General features: G+C 36.2%; 1 protein-coding gene across 1 annotated transcript in view; it reads right to left on the bottom strand.

The window, feature by feature from the left end:
- Positions 1–23,714, bottom strand: part of TTC27 (tetratricopeptide repeat domain 27) — a 132,329-nt gene that overhangs the window by 66,700 nt on the left and 41,915 nt on the right. The window contains exon 9 of the mRNA XM_027682098.1: positions 15,304–15,370. Within this exon, the coding sequence (XP_027537899.1) occupies positions 15,304–15,370 (67 nt within the window). The remainder of the gene's footprint in view (positions 1–15,303; positions 15,371–23,714) is intronic.

Raw genomic sequence — 23,714 nt, 5'->3', positions numbered from 1 at the left:
TTTCTTTGCAAAAATGACAACTTGTATTATCCACTTGAAATGAGTTATATTTCAGACATTATTCCTAGTCTTGTGTTAGTGTTTCTTTTTCAGGGTTGCATGAGGAAAATGTGTTATTGCCTGGTTAGGTCTTTTATTTTTCTTGCCTAGCACTATCTAATATAAATTCTGCAAGCAGCTTTAGAATATTAAGCCAAGACGTTTGCACTATAACAACAAAACAAAAACTTAAGCAATGTTTGAGTCTGTATGAAGTGCATGAGCAGAAGTTCTGTATTTTCATTCATTAGGTCTCTCAGTTTTCAGTAAGCCATTGCATCATGATAGCATGCTAAAGAGTCAATCATGTGATCACTTGCGGGTTTTTTTCTAAGATCTCTTCAAATTTAAATGCTCATGATTTAAATGTTACCTTCTTTTTAAACCAATTGTTTCTGACTGCCAGTTAGGTAAACCAGAGAGACAGGAAGGAATTCTCATAATAATAAAGCAACAGAGGAGAAGATTTACTTTCCTGCACTGGCTGAGACATCAGCGTGTGTATTAATATATTAATATTCCACATATATTTCAGTAGGTTTAGACCACACATATAGCATATTTCTTCCAAAGCTATTCACTCAACTGTATGACAAGGGTTTATTTTGGTCTATAAAACTAATCCTGGGACTGTTCAACCAAAATAGCTTTTCACCACAACAGGTGTTAGTTGATCATTAGCAGAGCTAGGCTTAAAGCTCTTAACCACAGCCATTAGAAATACCTCTTGGTGTTAAAAAGTTAAAAGCAAGGCCAAAACACCATCAGTGATCTGCATCAAGGGACTAGTTTAATTAGAATGGCATTTTTAAAATTTGCTTTGTCTAGTCTTGTCTGGTAGTCTCAGCACTCAAGCTGTAACATTACATCATTGTAAATACATAGGATCTTTCGTTGATTTTGACTACTAAAACAAGAAGACACTATCTGACTTTTTTTGGCATTATTATACACTTCCATCTGTTTGAATGAGATTTTTTCATATATATAATTTGAGAATCATGGATAATTGAATGCATTTGAAATAAAATATTAATTCTGAGAGCTTTAAAATAAAACGTGTGTGTACACACAATGGACATTTCCTTTTTTCACCATCTGCAGCTATGAAGCATTGTTGTAAGTTTTCTTTTTGTCCATAGACACTTTATAAGGCAAAAGGCATGCTTTGTATGGATTTAAACATAACAAATACAGAAAAGCAAGCTCACACTAGCCTGCACGGAACAAAAAAAATAACAAAAAGTAGGAAGACACTTAGAGAGAGCTAGGAACATGATTCTTTGATTCTGTATAATGCAGTCTGTTACTTAACTTGCACGCATGCAGGTACATAACTTGAAGAGAAAGCTATAGAAGAAACAACAGCACAAATTGAAGTTATTTTAGACACACTGAAAAAATCAACTCAGATCAGGATTGGCTAGGAAAATGTTTCAAAGCTTTTCTCCACTTTCTACTTTCTAATTATGATACAAAGACATTATCTGTCAAATTAATTGTTCAGTTCTACTTATACAATCAAATGCAGATGTATCCTGGATGTCCAGGATTATATAAGTTTTCTTCTACATTAACAGGCATTGGTAGGCTGATATTTAGCAAGTTTCTAAGAGCTTAATGATACTAAGTGGTAACCATATTGTATCCTCTTGTAAGAGTTAAAAGAAGAATAATTTTTTTATGCTGTTGCTTAAGCTGCTTCTTAGGTTTGTTTTCTTCTTTTCATTTTGAGAGACTATTTAAGTTCAGAAGTAAGCTTTCCTTGGAGATTCTCAATTTTTTTTTTTTACAAAAAGAGAGAAACTAGAGAAAAAAAGGAAACGTCATGAAGAAAGAAGATACTGTTTTATTTAAAGGAATCAACTTCCAGTGACTAGTGAAGGGTAAACCACATAAGACATGGCTCCTCTTTTCACTTAGAATGGAGTCCAGCCATATTACTGACACTTGCTCTGTTGCGCCAAACATATCACTTATTCTGTGTTATGCTGAAAACAACTTTAGCCAGATCTGACTGTAGTAGCATTGTCTTTTTCAGGTCTGTGGTTTGGACTTGCTCCTGAAACAGCATAAGTACAGACTTCCACACCACATCACAGTACTGCATTTATTTCCTAAGGCCCAATCTCAACAGCAATAAATCATGGTTTTGGATACAAAAGACTAGACTTTAACTCTTTGGTAGCAATGATAAGGATTTCCCTAGTTATTACAAAACAGCAAATTTCTCATTTTAACTGCTCAGCCTCAGGAATTTCACCATCTGTGCCAAGGTTCTGAACACATCATGTGCTCTTTAGGTTATATCCTGAAAACCAGAAAACCACTTTTCTTTTTTTTTTCTCTTTGCACAGGTAGTAAACCAGTGAATTTTGTTTGAGAATGGCTAGATATCATATTTTAAAAATAGATAATTTCAGGACTATATGCAATGGTACATGCTGTCTAAGGCCTCAAGACAAGCAAAGCAAATGACTGAAGAAAGGCTGAAAGTTAGAAAAATTGTGTCAATGGAGGATATTTTCTAACTTGTTAGAATTGGCCATGTGGGAGAAGAAACATGTCCTACTCCCCACTAGATATTCCCTTGGAAACTACCAAGTAGGCTCTTAAATTCTCTGTCCTTCTTGCTCCACCACATCTTCAGCGTTGCCTCTCCTCTCACAAGGAGCATTTTTGGAACATACAGTTCTTCAGGGAGACAGTATGACTTTTAATCTTTCCATTTCTGCTGCCCGTGGCTATAGACAAGAACCATGATTTGTCAATACTTTCTTTAGCCTGGTCAACTCTTTTCTCCTTTTTTAAATAGTACTTCTTACTCAGCAAAATCTAGATAAAACTACACATTAAGGTTCTCATTTCTTTTTTTCTGCTTCTTTGCTTGTTTGAACTCCTCCGGGCAAACTCAATGCTTGCAGAACTCCAGATCATTGGAAAAATCCTTTAGGCCTGACAGATCCTGCACCCTTACGCAACTGACCCAGGGTGGTAGGATTAGTCTGTTCTGTGTGCCTACTCACATCTATGAGCTTACCACCACAGTTTTTTACTGTCAGTGATGCCTCCTGTTCATTTGGTCTATCGACAGCCTCTGGAAGAACACTACTCTATATACTGTTGTTATCTCACACCACACAGATCTGTACCATAACTGAAACTTTTAACAACTTCTGCAATGATAACTTCAGGACAAATATCCATTTACAATAATTACTCTTAAAATATCTTAACTGAGTATCTTTTGCAGGAAGAGAATGTAGGGTAGCAAAAGTACTCGTTCCCAGACAGATTTGGAGCACAACCACAAAAATTATACAAAACAATGGAGCCTTAAAAGCTCCCTTCACACCCTCAGTATAAGGCACAAAATCATCTTCTTGAAAAGAATCAATCTAAATGTTTTCATAATTTCAAAAGTTTAACGTTAGTCAAGGGCACAAGAAGAATAACAGTTGCATACATTTTTTACATTATAAAATGAAAATATGTAATTTGTGAACCCATTCTGCTAACTAGTCAAAATCAGCTAGCATATTTTTCTGTAACAGGAAAACCAAAAAATACCAGGAGTAATGACACGCCTAGACCAGTGATTTATAGTAAGGTTGCCATTGAATTCATTATATATGTCAGAACAAATTATAGAATTTCTATAAAACACCTTGACAACCCTCAGTCCGTAAGAACAGCTGCCCGTAGAAGAACAGGGAGGCACAGTGAGGGAAAATCCACACAGTGGCAGACTGGACTCTACAGGGAGCGTGTGTCTACCTGGTTTTCCCCTGTTTTGAATGCCAGCATCCACCACAGGAATTCTGCCTACAACAGTCTCTATGGTTCAGCAGTCTACATACTGGGATACTTGGTGTTCACAAATAAGCATAACATGTTGAATGCAAGAGACATGACTCAATTACTGTTTGCTGGGCCAAGGGGCTAGGAGATGACTCGAGATGACAATTTCAGTGAGACTTCTAGGATAGCCTCAGCAGTTTCCCAAGAAAGTGCATATTAACAAGTCTCAATGTCCATTAGAGGCTACTTCATTTCTGATTCATTCAGTTCCTACCTGACTTCACCAGTAGAAATATTTTGTCTTTTTAAAGAGCTACTGCTCTCATAAGCAATAGGATCAAGCTGCCAGAGGTCACCAGCAGCCTGGCTTTAAACCTTATGTACAAAAGTTTAGTTTCCAGAAGCAAAGCAAAGCTGCTACCTTCCTTTCAGAGACTGAGGACGCAATGGTCCTGAAAGAAGACTAACTCCTTAAGAAGCAACTAACACCGCAAAAGGAATGGAATAAAAATATTCAGTGATACATGAGAAAGAAAGGAATTACGGAAGATGAGAGCAAGAGTGAAAGTCAGATAAACAAGAAGTGAGAGCTGACAAAGGAGGGCTGAGGGGAATATGGCATGAGTGAGTAAACAAAAAGAAAGGGAAGCTGACATAGGCACAAGTGACTAATATTTGGGGGGGGGGAAAGAGCGAGAGACTGCTAGGGAGCATGAAAGAAAATCCTGTCTTGGTGGGAAGAAGTGAGTAACGTGCCTAAAGCTGACAGAGTTGTGTAGAGAGAAGCTATAATCTGAATACATTTATTAGAAACCAAGACAATGTTTGGGATGTGCTTTGGCTTAAAAGAAGTTAGATGCATGAGCTGTAATGGATTAAGATCCAAACACAACAGTCTAGTATCTGACCAGCTGTATCTGACCAGCACAGAAACAACAGCAGTTATTAAAAGCACTATGAAAATTGGATGAAGAATCATAAATGGTTTCGGTTGGAAGCAATCTTTAAAAACCATTAGTCCAATCCCCCTGCAATGACCAGGGACATCTTCAACTAGATTGGGTTGCTCAGAGCCCCATTCAATTTAACCTTGAATGTTTCCAGGGATGGGGCATCTACCACACCTCTACGTAACTTGTTCCAGTGTTTTACCACTGTCTTCATAAAAAATGTCCACCTTATATCTAGTCTGAAGAAGCTACAAGACATTTTATTTTGACAAACAAAGGAGGAAATCTTTTTAGTTATGTACTCATCATGCCTTACATTTTCCCAGCTCTGTTAGAGATACAACAAACAGAAATAAACATTTGCCTTCTATAGATAAGGAAGAGATAACAGACACATAAAAGATACACACTGAACTTCTTGCACAGTAAGCTGTAAGATGAGAAATATGGCCTTATTCCAACAACTAAATGACCTGCTTGCTTTTTGACTCTTACTACTAAGCTATTAACAGCTTCAGACCATGAAAGCTGCTCAAAATACAGACAGTTTTCTAAGCATATTTCCTTCCTTTATCCTAAAAACTGTAAGGGTTTCACTGACATGTATTAAAATAAAAAGCAAAGAAAACATCTCAGTTTTAGCCAATGATAAAACCCCAAACCAGGTACAATACTAATTTGAGGGAATGTAATGCATATGCTTTTCCTCTCCAAATGTTGGAATTTTACATTTCATTACATTTTATATTTGCATTTACATTTCATTTTACAGTGCAGAAAAATCTTTCCCCGTCTATTTATAGAAATCTGTAAAACATTTTCTCTCTCATCTTTTGTCTAGACTAGACAGAATTCATTGTAGAATGTGTTGGCCAACATATTCTGACAAATGTACTGAAGAAAAATCTATCTGACAGAAGACATAAAGTCTTTCAAGAAAAAAAGCCTGAGCTCCAATTTAATTAATGCAAGACATGCTTAAGAATAATATAGACAAGGCAGTAAAATCTCAAATATGTCAAAATATACCAACTAATACCTAGTGTCATGATTTTTATTTCAGTTCAGAAAAGGCCTCACATCTCAGCTTCCCAGCTAGAAAAACATTAAATAGTGTAAATATTTTAAAACATTTTTGCAAATTGAAACAAGTAGAGTATGATGCTTTTAAAGATTTTATTGGCATTTATTTGAATAGTCTTCATAACTAGCAGCTCTACTTGCTATGATTAATGCAGCCAATCCAAACATGTCAGATGTATTTATGCCATACCATATTATCATATATGCTAAGCATATAAATTAAACACAGAAAAAAAAGTCTGACTTTTCTCACAGTAATCATGAGACTCATTTATGATACACATTACATGAACAGTCCACTAAATGAGCTGGCATTGGCTCGATTTCCTGATGCAATGAGCTAACCTTCATGAACAGAATATGAACCTTTGTTATTTGTGCATTTGCACAACTGGAAATTACTTTTCATAAGGGTCACAAACACTTCATGTGAGCTACCATATGAAGTTTTCTTGCATATTTCATGTTACAATTATATATTAAAAATAACACTTTCCTTTGTCAGCATGTAAATTATACCAATAAAAATGTATTTGTGGAAGAAAAAAAACACAAACAGCTGCACAATGGGGTCCTGCTGGCAAGAACACATGCTTCCCCCCCTTCAGTCATAATGTACTGTTTAAAACATGATGAGTACTCGAATTCGAGCATTCTGTAGATACATGTATAATAAATGTGCATACATCCTCCATGCAGATGCATTTAAATGTTTCACAAATTAATTTAATCTTTCCTTCTTAATTTCCAGTCAACAGCACTTGAAAATTCCACTTTACTATTTAAATGTGCAGCTTTTGATAAAAGACAAAAAAAGAAACACTGTGGAAATACCAGAATTAGAGTTGCTTAATCCTTGTCCTTCTATAACGTAGACGGCACCGTGTTTTTCCACAATATACTGAAGCCAACTAACTCCTTATACAAGGGCAGTACATGGCACAAAACCACACCCAAAATCACTGTTGAACATAATGGGGTTTACTCAAAGAAGGACCGCTAAGCAAGTAAACAGATGTTTCACTGAATCTAAGTTGTAAGTGTTTTTTAGGAAAATTTCTCAAAAATAGGTACTCCAAGTCCTTCCCCTTTCAAAAGCCCATGGTTTATAGACTTAGAACTTGATTAAACACTTTTTGCACTTGAAAATCTTAAACTGACCATCAACAAATGTACCAAAGAAAATACCAATTAGAAATCCCTTCCAGAAGCCTGGCTACCTAAAACTTCAAAAGTAAAAAGATCAAAAGAAAAAAAAAAACTAAAGAAAGGAAAAATCACTGGAGACATTTCAGTTTTTCATCCTTAATTTTTGGGGAATAGAAAAAGAAATTCAAGCAGGAGCAGGGTAAAATAGATTTATTGCTTATGGAGTTCATATATTTTTTCCCAAAGTGGCTAGAAGAAGAATAGCTAGAATTGACTGCATCTGTTTTTCTTTAAAAAGAAAACAAAAAACAAAACAGTGACATTTTACTGATGATAAATGAATCATTGAGTATCAGATTTACACATTTCAGACACCTTGGGGAGAAGAAAAAATACACACTTCATGACTCCAATCAAAGACTATAACATTCTAATCAAACCTGTCCTAAATTGTGCATTAAGTAAAAAAAATCTGTTCCTTCTTCAATATTTCATCGTTAACATAGAGCAGAAAGAATGTTTGGTGTACTGATATGCAAAATGTTCTACTTCCAGTCAAAAATATAGACACGATATGATCATAGAAAATTAAACTTAATTGCTTAGACAGTAGCAAACAAGAATTCAACTGTCTTCATTTTTTCAGATGGTATTTACTTTGAAAAAAAGGGAAACTTGTATTTACTCCTTGTTTACTTCAGCTGTGCTCTTTCCAGCCCAACAGGCAGATCAGTAGAATATGTCACTAAAAAAAGTTACTGCTAGTACTGATAACACATGAATTGATCTGATCAGCAGAACACTGTTAAAAAGAGATTATTAAGCACCATACAGAAGAGTGAGAATGTCCTATTTCCTTCAGATGATACCTCAGACAGCATTTTGTTGAAAGGGAGTTTAATTTAATTTTCTTTCTGCAGTGAAATCTTTCTTGCTTAAGTAAATTATAATAGTTATAACTGATGAAGGACATAAGAGGGGGAAGGGAAGTCTGTGACATGTCAACTGGCTGTCAGAGAGGCTGCTAGAAAAAATAAGTGAGCTGCTGATAGATAAAGAAGAAGGAGGAGGGAGAGAAGAAAGGCTGCTGTGGGAAAAAATGTTACTAACTGTCATCAAATTTGCCTGCTTAACTTCTCAAACCCTTAGACAAGCAAATAATCTATTAATATTTAAACATGATTTTCATGTTCTTTTACCACTGCAGTTTCAGTGAGAACACTAAAATTTATTGCTCGAGTAATTCTGTACAGATTACACAAAAGAGCACGATATTCTAGAAAGGAAAGGCTATCCCAAATTTCTTGCTCAGAAAGGCACACAATAAATCAGGAATCATCTCTTGCAAGACGTGATGCAAGCAGAGCTGTGGATCCCAGGGACTGAGGGAAGAATTTAGACCACAGAGGAGAACAAAGTTGAAAGGGATAAAAGTGTCAATTATGTTGAAATCTGATACTTTGTAAAATAAACCAACTTCAAACAGACCGTTACTTAATCCCAGTTTTGGAATGGAATGCAAGCTTCCCCCCTACCCTGCAACACATGTACTACAGCACCCAGTTACTTTACCCAAAACACCTAAATGCATACAATACAACAGCAGCAAACGTGACTGACAACACTAGGCTAGTTTCCTATCCACAAAACATCCCAAAGGTATGTACCAGACACTTTGTGAACAAGCTTCCAAGAAATCTAGTTGAGTCTTTGAACATGCAGCAGAAACAAGCAGCTTCTCTTTTGCTATACTCAATGTGACTTCCCAATACTGTGAGATGGGCCGGAAGGCATCCATGCGTTAAATTAGCAAGTGTTCAGATCCTGACATTCCTGCAAAATGATTCAGACTTTTGAATAAAAGTGCTTAGAACAGAAAAATAAATGAAAGGAAAAAAAAGAATATAATAGGTTTTAATTCATTTACTTTAAAAAAAGTCTCAGTAGTACTAGCAGGGCTTTGCTGAGAGAAAGCCTTTGCAGTGTTATAATCTTGTAACCAACAGAGTCTATTCAAAATGGGCAATACAGCTTAGAAAAAGAAGTGAAAGAAACTTTTTATAAAGCCACTAAAGTTACAGCAGTAGAGACACATGGCACTCTTAATGAGCTTTTCAATACTCTTGCTGCTTATAAAACATAAAAAAACTTCAGCCATTTTCTCAGCAGAGAAAAATGCACTGCTTTTATTTAAGTTATATAAACAACTTCTCTTTAGAAACCAAATTGGCATGTTAGTTTTATAGAGATTTTGATAGGAAGGCTTAACATTAAAAATATCATATGCCGTGATTTAATTGCTCCCTAGTTCCACATTAATATCACAAATGCCATAGAAAAGATGAGAAAAACAAAGCATTCCCATTTCCACCTTCCACTCCCTCCTCCCAAAGCCCCCCTTCTACATTGAAAAGAAGAAAAAGTATTCATATATGCATATTCATACACATACACTCAATAAAATGTGCACTATAATTCTTCACTGTGATTTTAAAAGGTACCATACAACATCAGTTTCTATTACACTCAATAAATGCCCACCTCTGGAAAAAAATCTGTCCAACCATTCTCAAATTCCTTAGTAAAAACAGTTTCTTGTGGAATTGGTAGCTCTACACAGTGGAAAAACATTCCCATCTGGTCTATCTTTGGAATACACAGTATTCCTTGGATTCTGCACAATCCTTCCACATTATACAAGTCCTCAATCAGACCTTGGTATCCTTCACACCATTACTCGAAACATTTCAGAATGGTAGAGTATTTTTGTCTGAAGATGGTGAATAGTTTTTAAGTTTTGTACTCCAAGCAAAAGAACTATTACAACTGGTTTTTTTCTCTTTAAGAAAGATATCCTCACCTGTTCAAAGTGTCCACAGATAAAAGAATTGCCAGAGTTTCCTTTTCCCGCTTTCATCACTTAATAAAGAAACCAACTGTTCTACCCTCCATAAACGATAGAAGTCTCAGGAGTATAACAAACCAAAGCAACTAAATTTTCCATGGTTGCTTTTCTTTCCTTTCTCATCTTCTGTGGATTCCAAAGGATATGCGAATGCACAAAGCAAGGCTTCTCTTTCACAGGTTCTGCTTACTTTCTCAGTCCCCCACAGGTTAATACTGTTGCTACCACTCAATGTCCCTTGACCATAACACACTAATAAGGGAGAAAAAGTAATATTCTTCTACGCTGGGCTAGGTGCTCATCACAAAGTCCATTTCTCCTGGATTATGCAAGGGCTTCAACAGATGGAATGGGTAATTTTAAGGACCAGCTGCAGCTCCTTAATCCTGGATACTTGTTGGAGTGTCATATTAGACTATGAAACATTGGATTATCTCCACAGTATGTAAAATATAAGCTATGAAGCAGTAAGAACTTGCATTGCAGAGTTTAATCCTATTGGTGTTTTGTTTTAAAAAGAAAACATTTTTCTCTTTTGTAAGAGAATAATCCAACACCATCCAGTACTTAATATTTTCCCTATTTCCCTCCAAAAACTGCATAATATAAATTAAAACATAAAGTAATAGTTACCAGTTGTTACACAGAGCTTTCATGTGTTCCTGAAATTTTTTCTCACATTTCAAAAATACTTTGTAGGTTCCTGTTCTAAAGCTTATGTTGACATCACAAACACCATTTATAAAGCTTTAAATGTAATTTATTTATTTTTTTAATATCATGTACATCTATATAACACTGTTGCTCATTTAGTCTCCTCTTTGGTATACTGTCTTAACTGCATGACCTATTCAAAATAATGTACACAGCAAATATTTAATAAAAGTGATTTTAAGACCTTCCTTTTGCTCATTTCTGAAAAGGATTTTTTTCTAAAAAAAGTATTTTGGCCATTGCTATACAGCTCAGTGATGTACTTGTGAACTTCTAGGGAAAAACTGCTGCCCAAAATTAAACATAGCAGAACTTCACATTTGTATTTTTACATGAAAAAAAAATCCACTGAAATTAAAGATGGATAAGGAAGCATATTTAAGCATTGCAAAACTAACTCAGGAACCTGGGAGTAAACTAAGCTACAAAACCTCAATGTAAAAGCAGCACTGTGCTAGTTCTTTGGTTTCTTACATTATCTACTTCCTACTTCCTATACAGAAAGCTCTAGGGAAAAAGTTTATTATAAGGAAGAAATCAGTAGTTCTACCAGAGAAGCACTGATCTCACTACTGGTTTACAGTCCCTCTTTCCCTCTCTTAAAAATGGCTTTTAAATGCAATATTCAGTTAGCTATTTCAGAACATTCCCCAAATATCAACTGCATACCTGTGTCTCCAAAGCTTTTGTGATATTTGAATTCTCAATAAGATCTTTGCTTTCTCAGGAGACCAAGTCCTTACCATAAAAGATAAAATTTTTAAAAATTTTAACTGTTTCCCTAAACTGTTAGGTGTGAGAAAAGTAATATTTAATCCCCTTTAAAATCAAATGTTTTATTTTTGTGTTTATTCTTACACTTCTTAGGCTATAATGTAGAGCCCAAGCTATGTTACTTCTCATGTAAAGATATTAAATCGACAATTAAAATATAAGAGGAAAAAAAAACAAGTACATCTAATTTCACTTACAGATTAACATCTTAAAAGTTGAAATATTATGCTGATGATGGGCTAAGAGATTTGATGAGAACAACTCAAGATTTAAGTCCAAATTAAATCCAAGAGGTGTTATCCCAGCCAGTCACACCACATACAGCTTGACAGCTTCAAAAATTAGCAACACTGAAAGTAATTCTTAGTTACAAAAGCTAGTACTTGCAGGACAATGGGAACTTCTCCCAAGTGATTTAAGTAAATGAAAAGCAGCAATCCTTTTGCATTGACTGCAGTGACTTAATAGTGCTATTTTTAGTATTGTAAGCTCTGTTGTTAAACATATATATGTTAAAGATCTAGTAATTTTCAACTTCTACAGATCTAAAAGGGAGTTTAGAATGCCTGTTTTTGTTTTCCAAACTACACCTAATATGAGGCAGGACCACATCATCTACTTGAGATCAATTTGATCATCCTTTCCCTCTCATACTACATATATCTTAATTCTCTTTGCTCAAGAGAAATTGAACGTCACGTGCATTTATTTTGCAATATCCAAAGCAAGAAGATCTCTTGATAATTCACTGAGCAATTAAAATGCCTTATAATTTCTCAAGTTTCCTAAGATATCTTGAAATGCCTTCCTTTTTTGAGGAAACAAATTTCAGCAGATATCAGATGAATGCATGACAACCATCTAACCAGCCTGCAGATTTAGGAATCCACATGTAGGCTGAGAAGATGCCTGCTCACACACACAACAGAGCAGTTTAAATGATGCTAAAGAAATTACTAGAGCAGCATTGATATGGTGCTCATTGTCCTACTTTGGTAAATACCTTTAGTATAAATTGTAACAGTTACTGTGCCACTTTTTTTACTCAGCTGGCAGACACCATAAGAACCAAGGCTGTGTTAACATTGACACAGAACATTCCTACTTCCAGGGAGCACAGTGGATGGATATGCCTCAGTGACCCAGATCTAAGACACAAAAGAGCTCAGAGATTTCATGACGAAATTCTGCAGTGACTATTCACAATTTTAGGCTCAGATCCAAATGCCACAAGATACATATAATGAAAATTACTTATATAAGCTAATGTCTAGTTCCTGCTTTCAGCTTCCAGGAAAGATTTGGGATGGTATTGTTACAATTCAAACTTGTTCTTCTTGTGCCTTAGATCATAGGTCAAGATCAAAAGAGAAAATAATGGTAAGATTAATTTGTGTCCCTACATCCAGTTAACTTGGAAACATTAAGCAAAAGTTTAAAAGAACACTATTCTGATATTGAAATTTACTATTTACTCTCATTTTTAGACTACCAGCTACTTTATCTCATTGCTGTCCACTGAATTTTGCATTGCCAATAAGATCTACATTCCTCTTTGTTTATTGCCATAGACCCTTCTGGTTTTGCTATTCTGAGCACAGAGCGATAGGGGAGCTCTGTTTCTTTCAGCTGTTTCTCTGGAGATCTAACCTGCTGATCTTACTAGAGTGGCTTCTGATCTTACTAGAGTGAAGCAAGCTGTAGCTGACTTAGAAGCTCTATTAAAAGATAAATAAATAAATGAAAACATAAGCTCCCCACAGTCACTGCAATAAAAAATTAAAAAGCAAGTTAATCAGCTGTCCTGTGAATTTTGAGAGATCAGCCACTAGGTGGCAGAAAAATGCAGTTTAATTTTCTCATCATGATAAAGAATTCACCCAACCAATTTACATCTCAGATAACAGGTAATACTATCTGTCAAGCAATGCCAGATAAAAAGATGACAGAAAAGCTGATTATCTTTCTTTCCTAGAGTATGAGCTACCTCGACTTTTTCTACTCTGCTGTAAAACCTGAAGAACATTTCAATGTTTGAAAACTCAAGTGTTAAAACAGCTAAACCCCATTGCTAGTTTCATTATTCTGGAAAGTCCACCACTACAAGAGTAGGATCTGTCTTGTTCTATTATCACAATATCACTCCATTTCATATTAAAATGACAGAACATATGGAGAAGTTATTTCAAGATTCAGGTATATGATGGTTGCTTTTCCACCCAAAAATTATGTGAACAATAGCAGGTAGTGTGAAGACTGAAGCAAGAAGTACACAAAAACAGTGCAGGGAATTTGGAAATTATACCTGAGAAGTAAGGTTCTGAGTTTTCACAGAAAACCATATATTTATAATTTTATATAATGCTTTAACATGATTTTAACAACAAAAATGGTAGGGTTTGTTTTAATGAAATTATATCCACGTCTTTAACTTTGTATGTTTGTACTATCAGTATTTTGGGGGAAAAATGGCAATGTAATAATTTCACCATTTTTTAAAAAAAAATTGCAGTACTCAGTTCACCAGTTTGGTGGGTTTTTTAATTCCTATGGGCTTTTCTATGTGTACATTTCCTGACCTTGTACATACTGATTGTTTCTGTAATTTTTTTTTCTCCTTCGATGGTCATCATTCTTTAATATTCTTATTGGGTACTTCAATTACTACAATATGAAATGAGAGTGGAAACTCTCATTTTTTCTGCATTTCAATTTTTTCCTGCTCTCTATTCCTACCTTTTCAGAAAACGACACAGAACAAAAGTGTAGTTCAAAACAAAGTACTTTAGAAATTATATAATGAGAAAGCACTACTATCACTGTAGCAACAAACAGAAAACAAACAAAACCCAAACTGTTTTACAACAATTCACTCAGTTCCCTCATGCATATTTTAGATGTACTGTATTAGCATAAGGATCTAAACAAACATATTTATCTAATAAGATTAGGATTTTCTTTCTAACAGACTGAACTTCCTTTTACAAAAAAAATCCCAACCAAACATTAACACAGTTAACCTTGGATTACTGTCCATAGTCCTTTCACATAACTACAACTGCCAGTGATAAGATTCTAGCTCAGTTGAAATCAAGGGGATTTTTGCTAAGATCCAATAATTTACTTTTTCAGATGACACTACTACAGCAATAAAGTCTCAGACTACAAGGCTTGGGTAGGAGAGCAAGCCCTCTTTTATTGTATCCAAAGTTAAGTCTAACATTGTGGAAAGTAAGTAAAAAAGGTAACATAATCACAAGGCTTTCCTCCTCCACCCTCCCATCAAAAATAATGTTGAAAACCACATAAAAGCAGAAAAGATCAAGAAGGAAGCAAATTGTGTTTTGTCTTAAGTAAAAAAAAATTACATTGAAAAAATACTGAGAATTTTCAAAGCTTCATTTGGAAATTACAGAATTATTCTGCAGCAAATCAGCCACTGAACTGGGTATAAACATGTCTAAGCAGAATATCTGATACAGACTGAATAAATCTGATAGAATAAAGCTCAAAATCCTTTTGAACTCCACTTAAACACTGTTCAAAGAGCAGCACTTTCACAGCATCACAGGAAGAGTTTGCCGAATTTGCTATAATTCATATAGCTAATAAAAACCAAACAAACGCATTAAAAAATGTTTTGTATGTGTTTTCAGGTGAAATTAACATTTTTAAATGTCAAATTCTTCCTCATGATGATGGTTGAAAATCAGACAGAATTTCAGCATCACTTTAATTTCTTCAAATAAGAAAAAGTTAAGGAAACACCCGAGTACTAACACAGATATGGTTTACAAACAGGTTCCTCGTTACTGTGACAGATTACTGCTTGGTACTTAAATATTAAGTGAAAACATGTTTACTATGAAGTCCAGATAAGTTACTTACTGAAGTAAAAGCCAAAAGTTCTTCTTCAGTTAATTTGTGTATTGGATTGTTCTTTTGGAAGTCTATACTGTAAAGAGAAAAATATAAAACAATGCTAATTTCATCTTTAGAATAACATTATGCAGACCACATTTTTCAAACTTGTGGAAATCTAAAGGACATTCTGGAAAACTGTAAGAATGACAAATGGGAGTATGGTATGTGCAGAAGATGACCTAGACCTAGGAATAGTCACAGAAATTAAGAACCATTTAGAGGACCAAAATATTTTAGAGTACCTTTCCAATACTATTCTCAAGTAAAAAGTCTTCCTTGGTTTAAGCTTGTGAGAATAATGATTTCACAAATTCTATGAAGTTTGAAATCTATTGTTTGTTTTTACAGAGATCTGTTTTCAGTTAAAATCCTATAACTAACTGAAAGCAAATTCTGCAAAGCAAAAAAATACTAATGCTGAAGGGTAATCTCAAACAAACACCCCCTTTCTAGTCACTCAAGAAATGTCACCACAGGGTTCCATCTCTCACTAACCGGCATTACCGCTACCTTCAAAGGGCAAAACCAGAAGAATACACAGAGGTGAGAATGAAAACTATTTTATTCAGAGTTGGATCTGCTTACAGAGATGATAAAGAAATTTGGCTTGCAACTCTACATGGGTGGACATTCTCTTTAGATAACAGTCCACCAACACTTACAAATATACTACAAGAGATATCACCAAATCGCACAAAAAGCAACAAAGCTATAATTCAAGTTCCCTGTTAAAACCAAAGCTATCAAGTGAAAATATATCATAAGTTATACCACAGATCATCACCAAACCTATATAACGGCCATATACATAAGCTTAAATTTATCACACTAAATTTTACAGAAGGCTTCATATTCTAGGCTAAAATTGCAAACATACTTACTGTGATGATAGGTTACAGACTGAAATTACACTCCCTACATTACATACCTTACTTTGGAGATAAGACTGCACCAATCTAACTTTCCTTTCTTGCCATTTTATTAATTCTTCTTTGTACATACGATACAATTACCACTGCAGAAATAATGATCAATACTTTGATTAAAACCCTGTTACTAACTACAAGAATAAGATAAAGAATAGATGCCTTTTGAAAACTCAATTATCTTTAAAAAGTCACAGCGATCAAGAGAGGTTCCCAAGGATGAAAGCAAATGTCTCTCCTGTCTTCAACAAAAGCAAAAGAAGGATCCAGGTTAGCCTCATCTCATGAAGCAATATGCCCTTGAAGCCATTTCTTAACACATAGAGGTAGCAGTCAGTAACACTCACCAAGAGAAAGCCACACTTGACCAACTTGATAATCTCTACGATGAGCTTGGTAGATTTGAGGAGAGCAGTGGACATTGTCTATCTGAACTTCAGTAAGACTGAAAACTGTCTGAACAGACAGGCCCAGAGAGTTGTGATCAGCAGTACAAAGTGTAGTTGGAAGCCCAATAACTAGTGGTGTACCACTGGGGTCAATAGAGATTTCAATACTGTTCAACATCTTTATTAAGCATCTGGATGATGGGGCTGAGCAAGTTTCCTGATGGCACAATAAGTTTCCTGATGGCACAAGTTTCCTGATGGCACAATATTGAGAGGAGTGGCTGATTTACCAGCAGCTTATGCTACTATCCAAAGAGATCTCCACAAGCTGGAGATACATGCTGACAGGAACCTCATGCAATTCTGCAAAGGGAAATGCCAAGAACTGACCTTGCTGGAGCAACTCCATCAGTCCCTTCTCACCCTAACCAATCTGTGATACGAAGGACAAGAAGGTGAGAGAGTAGTCTGCATGGATTTAAGGAGAAGAAAACATGCCTGAATAACCAGATAGCCTTCGATGATGAGATGACTAGGTTGGTGGGCTTTATCTTGACTTTGGAAAGGTGCTTCACACTGTCTTCCATAACATCCTCATAGACTGATAAAACATAGACTAGGTAAATGCACAGCACAGTACACTGAAAACCACACGAACCGCCGGTTTCAAAGGACTATGCCAAGCAGCATGAAGTCCAGCAGGAGGACAGTGCCTAGCAGTGTATGCCAGGGATCAAATAAAGTTTGAAATCTTCATTAATGACCTTGATGACCGGACAGGATGCAAAGTCCTGCACTTAGGGAGGAATAGCCCCATGCACCAGTACAGCCTGGGGGTTGATCACCCGGTACTGAGCTTGGCAGAAAAGGACCTGGGGTCCCAGTGAAAACAAAGCTGAACATGAGTCAGCAATGTGCCCTCATGCCAAAGTCATCCAAAGCCTCGTGGGCTACATTAGGAAAAGTCCTGCCAGCAGTCAAGGGAGGTGATCCTTCCCCTCTACTCAGTGCCCTGGTGAGACCATACCTGGGGTGCTGTCTCCAGCCCAGGCTCCTCAGTGCAAGAACGACAGGGACATATGGGAGCAAGTCCATTAATGGGCCACAAATATGGTAAAGATAGGAGGGCACCTGACAAAGGGAGAGAGTGAGAAAGTTGGGATGGTTTAAGTTGGGTAAAAGAAGGCTCCAGGAGATCATATGAGTGTGTATAAATACCTGATGGCAGAGTGAACAGGAAATCACCCGTCTCTTCTCAGTGATGCCCTAATGAAGGGACAAGAAACAGTGGCCACAAACTGAAATCCAGGAAATTCCAACCAAAAAAGAGTAAAACACATGAAGGGATTATTCAGAGAGGTCGTGGTGACTCTGTTGTTGGAGATATTCAAGGCCCAATTAGACACGGCTGTAAAAAGCCTGCTCTAGTTGACTGCTTCAAGCAAGGAAGTTGGATCACGTGACCTCTAGAGGTCCCCTTCAACTCTCAACAAATTCTTTAAATTTTCATTTAATGATACTTACAGTTTATATTTTTCAGCCTTGTATCTTGTTAACAAAATTAAGAACAGAAAATTATTGAAAACTAGAAATAAACCTTTTTTTTTACATTGTACTTGAAAGTTTGTCCACATTGTGCATGTTACCAGCTGTCACAACAGGAATCTCTCTTGCCATCCTATTCCAACTACCTCATGTAGAATATAAAAGGATTTATTGTTTTTCTTTTCTTTATTGTAAGGGGTTTTTCTCTTAAAAACCAATTAATTTAGTTTTCCTTTTCTTACTGAAGAATAAGAAATGTAACATTTATGCTGTGTCCAGGACATACTGTAGGCTCTGAGAAACAACTAAAAGATGGGGCTGTTTAATGACTTCATATTGTCTTCATGCTTGAGTATACTAATTAGGCTATCCATAAACTGTGAGAGTAGAAAGGAATCAGCATAGGGAAGATTTTGAGAAATGCAGTAATTTGAAGTTTATTTACATAGTGATTGAATATCCCAATGGAACTAAGAATAAGATTTTCAGTAGAGAACCTTCCTCTGCTTTCAAGTGCTTACAGTCAAAAATGGTCAAGATAGAAAAGGTAAAACACACTGATATTCTTTTGGTAAATTCTATCAAGGTGTAGCAAGAATGCACTTTGAAACTTTTAAGTTCTCTCCTACATCACTTGCTTATCTGCCAGCTGCAGAAAAAAAAAGCCAGAGTGCCTGATGTATTTTGGTTTTCCCTTTGAAGACATGATATTAAGATATAATAAAAGAATTCTAAGAGTAAACAGCAAAGCATGCATGATAAGAAAAAGAAAAATTGATGCCACACAAGCATTCTTATATGCCCACAAAAAGAAATAGAATTATTATCTGTGCAGCGGACTACCAAGCCTCCATCCTGATGGTATGGGTCTCTTGGGTCTCTTTCAAATTCCAGCCTCATGATATGAGGGAACAGAGGGAAAAAAACCACAGGAAGAGAAAGTTCTCCCTGAAGAGCACTGCTTCAGCATTTCTAAAATGGGCCTTCTTTAGGAACCACTAATATTCAACAAGCTAGAGCAGAGCTCTAGCTTGAGCTAAGAATGAGCACAGACAAAACATTCAGGAAATTAAGGGATGAGTTTGAAACAAATTTTACTCTACCAGTGCAAATAGCATTTGTTCAAATTATTGTAGTCAAATACAGGTAGGCTGAGATGGAACAAAAGCATAATTACACCCCCTTCTGAGATTCAATTTCCTACTTCTATCAGGAGGTAAGATTCTTTTTCCCCTCTTTGTTGTTTCTTTTTTGTTTTTGTTTTTTTTTGTTTGGTTGGTTGGGGTTTTTTTTTGTTTGGTTTGGTTTTTTTGGGGGGCGGGGTGGTGTTTTGTTTTCTTTGTAACTTAGGAGATGCTCTCTTTTAATAGTACTTTTCTTCATGCTTTTTTACCAAACTTTCCCCAAAGTATGGAGGGGGAGGGAATGACGATGACACATGACTACAATATAGCACTGAATTCAACAAAATTGTCAGTGTGTTTACTGAATTTTCTAAAGCTATTTTTAGAAAAAGCTATCACAGAAGGTCAGTGGCATATAGGCACTACTCTCTCAATTTATTTAAATGGTAACATCTGAATTTGTTCTGTTATATAATAAAGAATCTAAAAGCATACCAGGTTCAGAGCTGATGATTATTCACACAGCAACATAAGGCAAAAGAATAAAACGTATACATTTTTAAAAACAATTAAGAGACGTGCAAGCACAAACATCTGTATGAAGTGATATAAACATAAGTATGTTGCACAAACTTGAACAGAAATTAGATAACTGCAGTTCTTTATGGTTCAAGGTTTCATGAAAAGGTTTTTTTTCATCTCTTTGATAATAACAGTCCTCTGACTAATCAACCAACTTGTTTTATCCTATAACAAAACAGGCACCTAATAATGCAAATTGAGAGGGTGGATGAGAGAGGAAGGGCCTTAATAGCCAGAATTCTTTTGAGGGGGAAAAAAAATTGCACATTACTGTAGGGAAGAACATGACCAGAGTAGCTATAAGACAAAAATTTCTACAGTGGAAGAAAGCTTGAGAGCTCTTTCAGCACTACAAACCTCTAAATTCAGACAAATGGTTATCTAATATGTTCCTACAGACTTCCCATGACAGAGGTTCCACACATCAGCATAAATGCTATGAAGCATGTTTCATACCACCATCAGCTTGGACATACTAATTATGCTTTTGGTTGAGAAAAGGTTTCAAAAAGCAAGCCACCTCCTTTTGGTTTTGTTATTTCCAGTAAAGTTGGACTGACAATAAGAAAAACTATTTTTCCTCCTTCCTGACTTAACTTGTGTGGTTCTGAATTTTGCTGAAGAGTAGGGGGAAAAAAATTCTGTCATATATATAATTGTTTTTTCCCTTCCTTGAGAAATTTTTTCACGCAAACAGGAAAGTAATAAAAAAATTCTCTGCGTGAGTTACTATTTTCCCTGTCCAATGTCAGCTGCTAGTGGAAATACAGTTGGCTTGATGTAGTCAATAAAGTCACTAAATGCTAGTCACTGATACGAATGTGACATCAGGTAAAAACCAATAAGTTTCTCTATGCATGGGGGAGTGTCAGAGACTGAAACAGTTAATGATTTATGCATTCTAGGAGACTTTTGCAGGCTTTCGCAGGACTTTTGCATTATACCTCTGATGGGCAGTTGGGCCCATCTCTCCCTCCACTGTGGAAGGTGTCAAGCCCTGAAAGGCAGGAAGAGCCGAGTTTACCATGCCCTCCACATGAACTCTGCGCCAAAATGCTGGGGGCTTTGTTACCATGCCCCTCACAAGAACTCTGCCATCATGATTGGCAATCATGAAAGGCGAGAAAAATATTGGGGGTTCATGGCACGGCCCAGTGACACTATTCCATGAAAACAACTCCCCGCCTCGGGGGAGGTGCAAAAGCATGCTGGGGGGTATATATTAACTGGTGACTTCTTTGGGGGTTTGGGTTGTTTCTTTTACCCCACCACCAGCGAATCAAGACCATTGCTTTCAGGATTACCAAGTTCCATTGTTGGATCCAGTAGGCGGTGATTATATACATTGTTCCACTGTTATGTTTTCTTTTTCCTTACTCTCCCTTACCCTTATCCTGTCTTTCTCTCCCAAAGAGAGAAATGCATTTCCACCCCCCCCCAAAGGTTATCTCTATGTCACATTGTTATATGATAACATCCAAAATGCTAACATACCTGTTAAAACAAAATTGTTAAAATAAACCCTACCTATATATGTTTTCAGATACTGATTATTCAGTGTTGTTTCACTCTAATCCACCCCAAGAGAATTATTGATAAGAACCTGGGTTACCCCCCTCCCCTTTTTCTGGGGTGGGTCATAACAGGGAGAAAACAAAACAAAACAAAAGCATAAAAAAAGGCAGCAAGAAAACTCCAAGTATTACAACAACACAACAGCAGTTAGGCAACCAGAACATTGAGTGACATGACCAGAGCTTTCAAAAAGCATGGGTAAACAAAGGGACAGGTAAATTTTGACAGAAGCGGAACTTATTTTTCAGCATCTTAAAAATACATTGATTCAAGTAGAAAGGATGAATCCTCTTCTTATTCTAGACAGATTGTTGTCACAGCTTTTTGAAGCATATAGATGCAGTTCTTCCAGATCAAAGCAGTGCTAAAATAGATCTCTAATTTCCATTTCTGCCACATCCATTTGCAAAGCTTGAAGACACATAAGTACAGTAATGCAAGTATCAAAAGACAAGAGAAAAACTAAATTTTTTTAATGATTTTTCCACACTGAATCAAATCAAATTTAAAGCTATATTTTGAAACTGAATCTAGAGTAGAATTGTAGCTTGGTTTTAAGCATTTCTAATGACTGTGTTAGCTCTCGTCACAGTACTTTATGAACATTTCATTTCTATGACCCGTATTTGTTCTGATTTCAAGGACAGTTTAAACAGTTCATCCCAGAAAATTTCTGGAGTTGAAATCTGAGTGAAATCTAGAATCTATTGCTGTAAGATCTATGATCTCTAGGGATTTTTCATAACAATACGAAGAGAAGTCACTAATCATCACATCTTTCAGCTTTGTCAGGTATTTTCTGTTCACTCTTGAATCCTGTCTTAAGGAGTTTATATAGAAGAGGGAAAGAACACAATGAGAAACAGACATTATTTAGGCAGATAAAACAGAACCTTGGAGTAAGAGAATTACAGGAAAGAAAAAACTTTCTAATTAAAAAGCTGCAAAAGAGGTTACGTGCTAAGAGATTGAGTGCTAAGTTAACAGGAACAAAGAGTATTCAGAAGAAAATTAGTTTTGGGATGAAACAGCTGCAACACACAGCTGCTCGCTCACTCATTCCTCCACCAGTGAAATGAGTGTAAGAGAACTGAAAAAGTAAAAGTGAAAAAATCTCATGGGTTGAGAGGAATTAATTCACTGCTTTCCACCAACAGGCAGGTGTTCAGCCATCTCCACAAAAGCAGAGCTCCATCACATGTAACACTTACTGGGGAAGACAAACACCACCTCTTCATATGTCCCTTCCTTTCTCCTCCTTTCCCCAGCTTTATACACTGACTGTGATGCCATATGCTATGAAATATCCCTTTGGTCAGTTGTCAGCTGTCCCCGCTGTGTCCCCTCCAAGCATTTTGTGTAGCTCCTCACTGGCAGACCATGAGATACTGAAAGGTCCTCGACTTAGGGTAAAAATTACTTAGCAACAGCCAAACATCACTGTTATCAACACTATTCTTGTGCTAAATCCAAAACACAGCACTGTACCACCTACTAAGAAGAAAATGAACTCTGTCCCAGCTGAAACCAGGATGGACACTAAAAGCAGTGACTAAGTCTTCATTTAAAACTAACTCAGTGCCTGAAGGAAGATAAGAGACCAACAAAAATAATGCCAGCCTTTAAAATTGGTGTCAGGGGATCAGTGTAACTACTGGCTTGCAAGCATATCATCCGTTACAGGTAAGTAAGGAAAGACTACAATGAACAGGACTTGAGATACATGGACAAATACAACGCAAGTGGGGAGAGTCAGCCAGGCTTCTGTAACAAACAAACAAAAACAAACAAAAAAACCCAGATCAAAACAAAACAAAAAAATCAAATCCTGCATTATAAACCTGTTGGAGGCTTTCAGATGGTTTAACCAGCATGAGGATACACATAAGATGGTTGATTAAATCAACCTGGATCTCTAAGATTTTTTTTTTTGAGAAGTTCCTCACCAAGAAGGACTTTCAAAGAAACTTAGCATTCATATGAGATAAAGGGAAATGTCTTGGCAAAGGTCAGTAACTGATTAAGAGATAGGAAATGGTATGGAGATGATCATTGGTATAATCCTGCATAGATTTGTGCTGTGATCCATGTGTTGTAATATTAATAAAAAAACTGGAACAGGAGAGTGTATAGCAAGGTGAGAAAACCTGCAAATGATATGACATTCTTTGAAGTAGAGGTGTGAATAGACAATAAGGAGCTACAGAAAGACCTTACAGGAAAAAGGGGTAATA

This window comes from Neopelma chrysocephalum, unplaced genomic scaffold, assembly GCF_003984885.1.
Source record: "Neopelma chrysocephalum unplaced genomic scaffold, ASM398488v2 Primary Assembly neopelma1_61c, whole genome shotgun sequence".
Lineage (NCBI taxonomy): Eukaryota > Metazoa > Chordata > Aves > Passeriformes > Pipridae > Neopelma > Neopelma chrysocephalum.
This window is presented reverse-complemented; position numbering and strand designations above follow the sequence as displayed.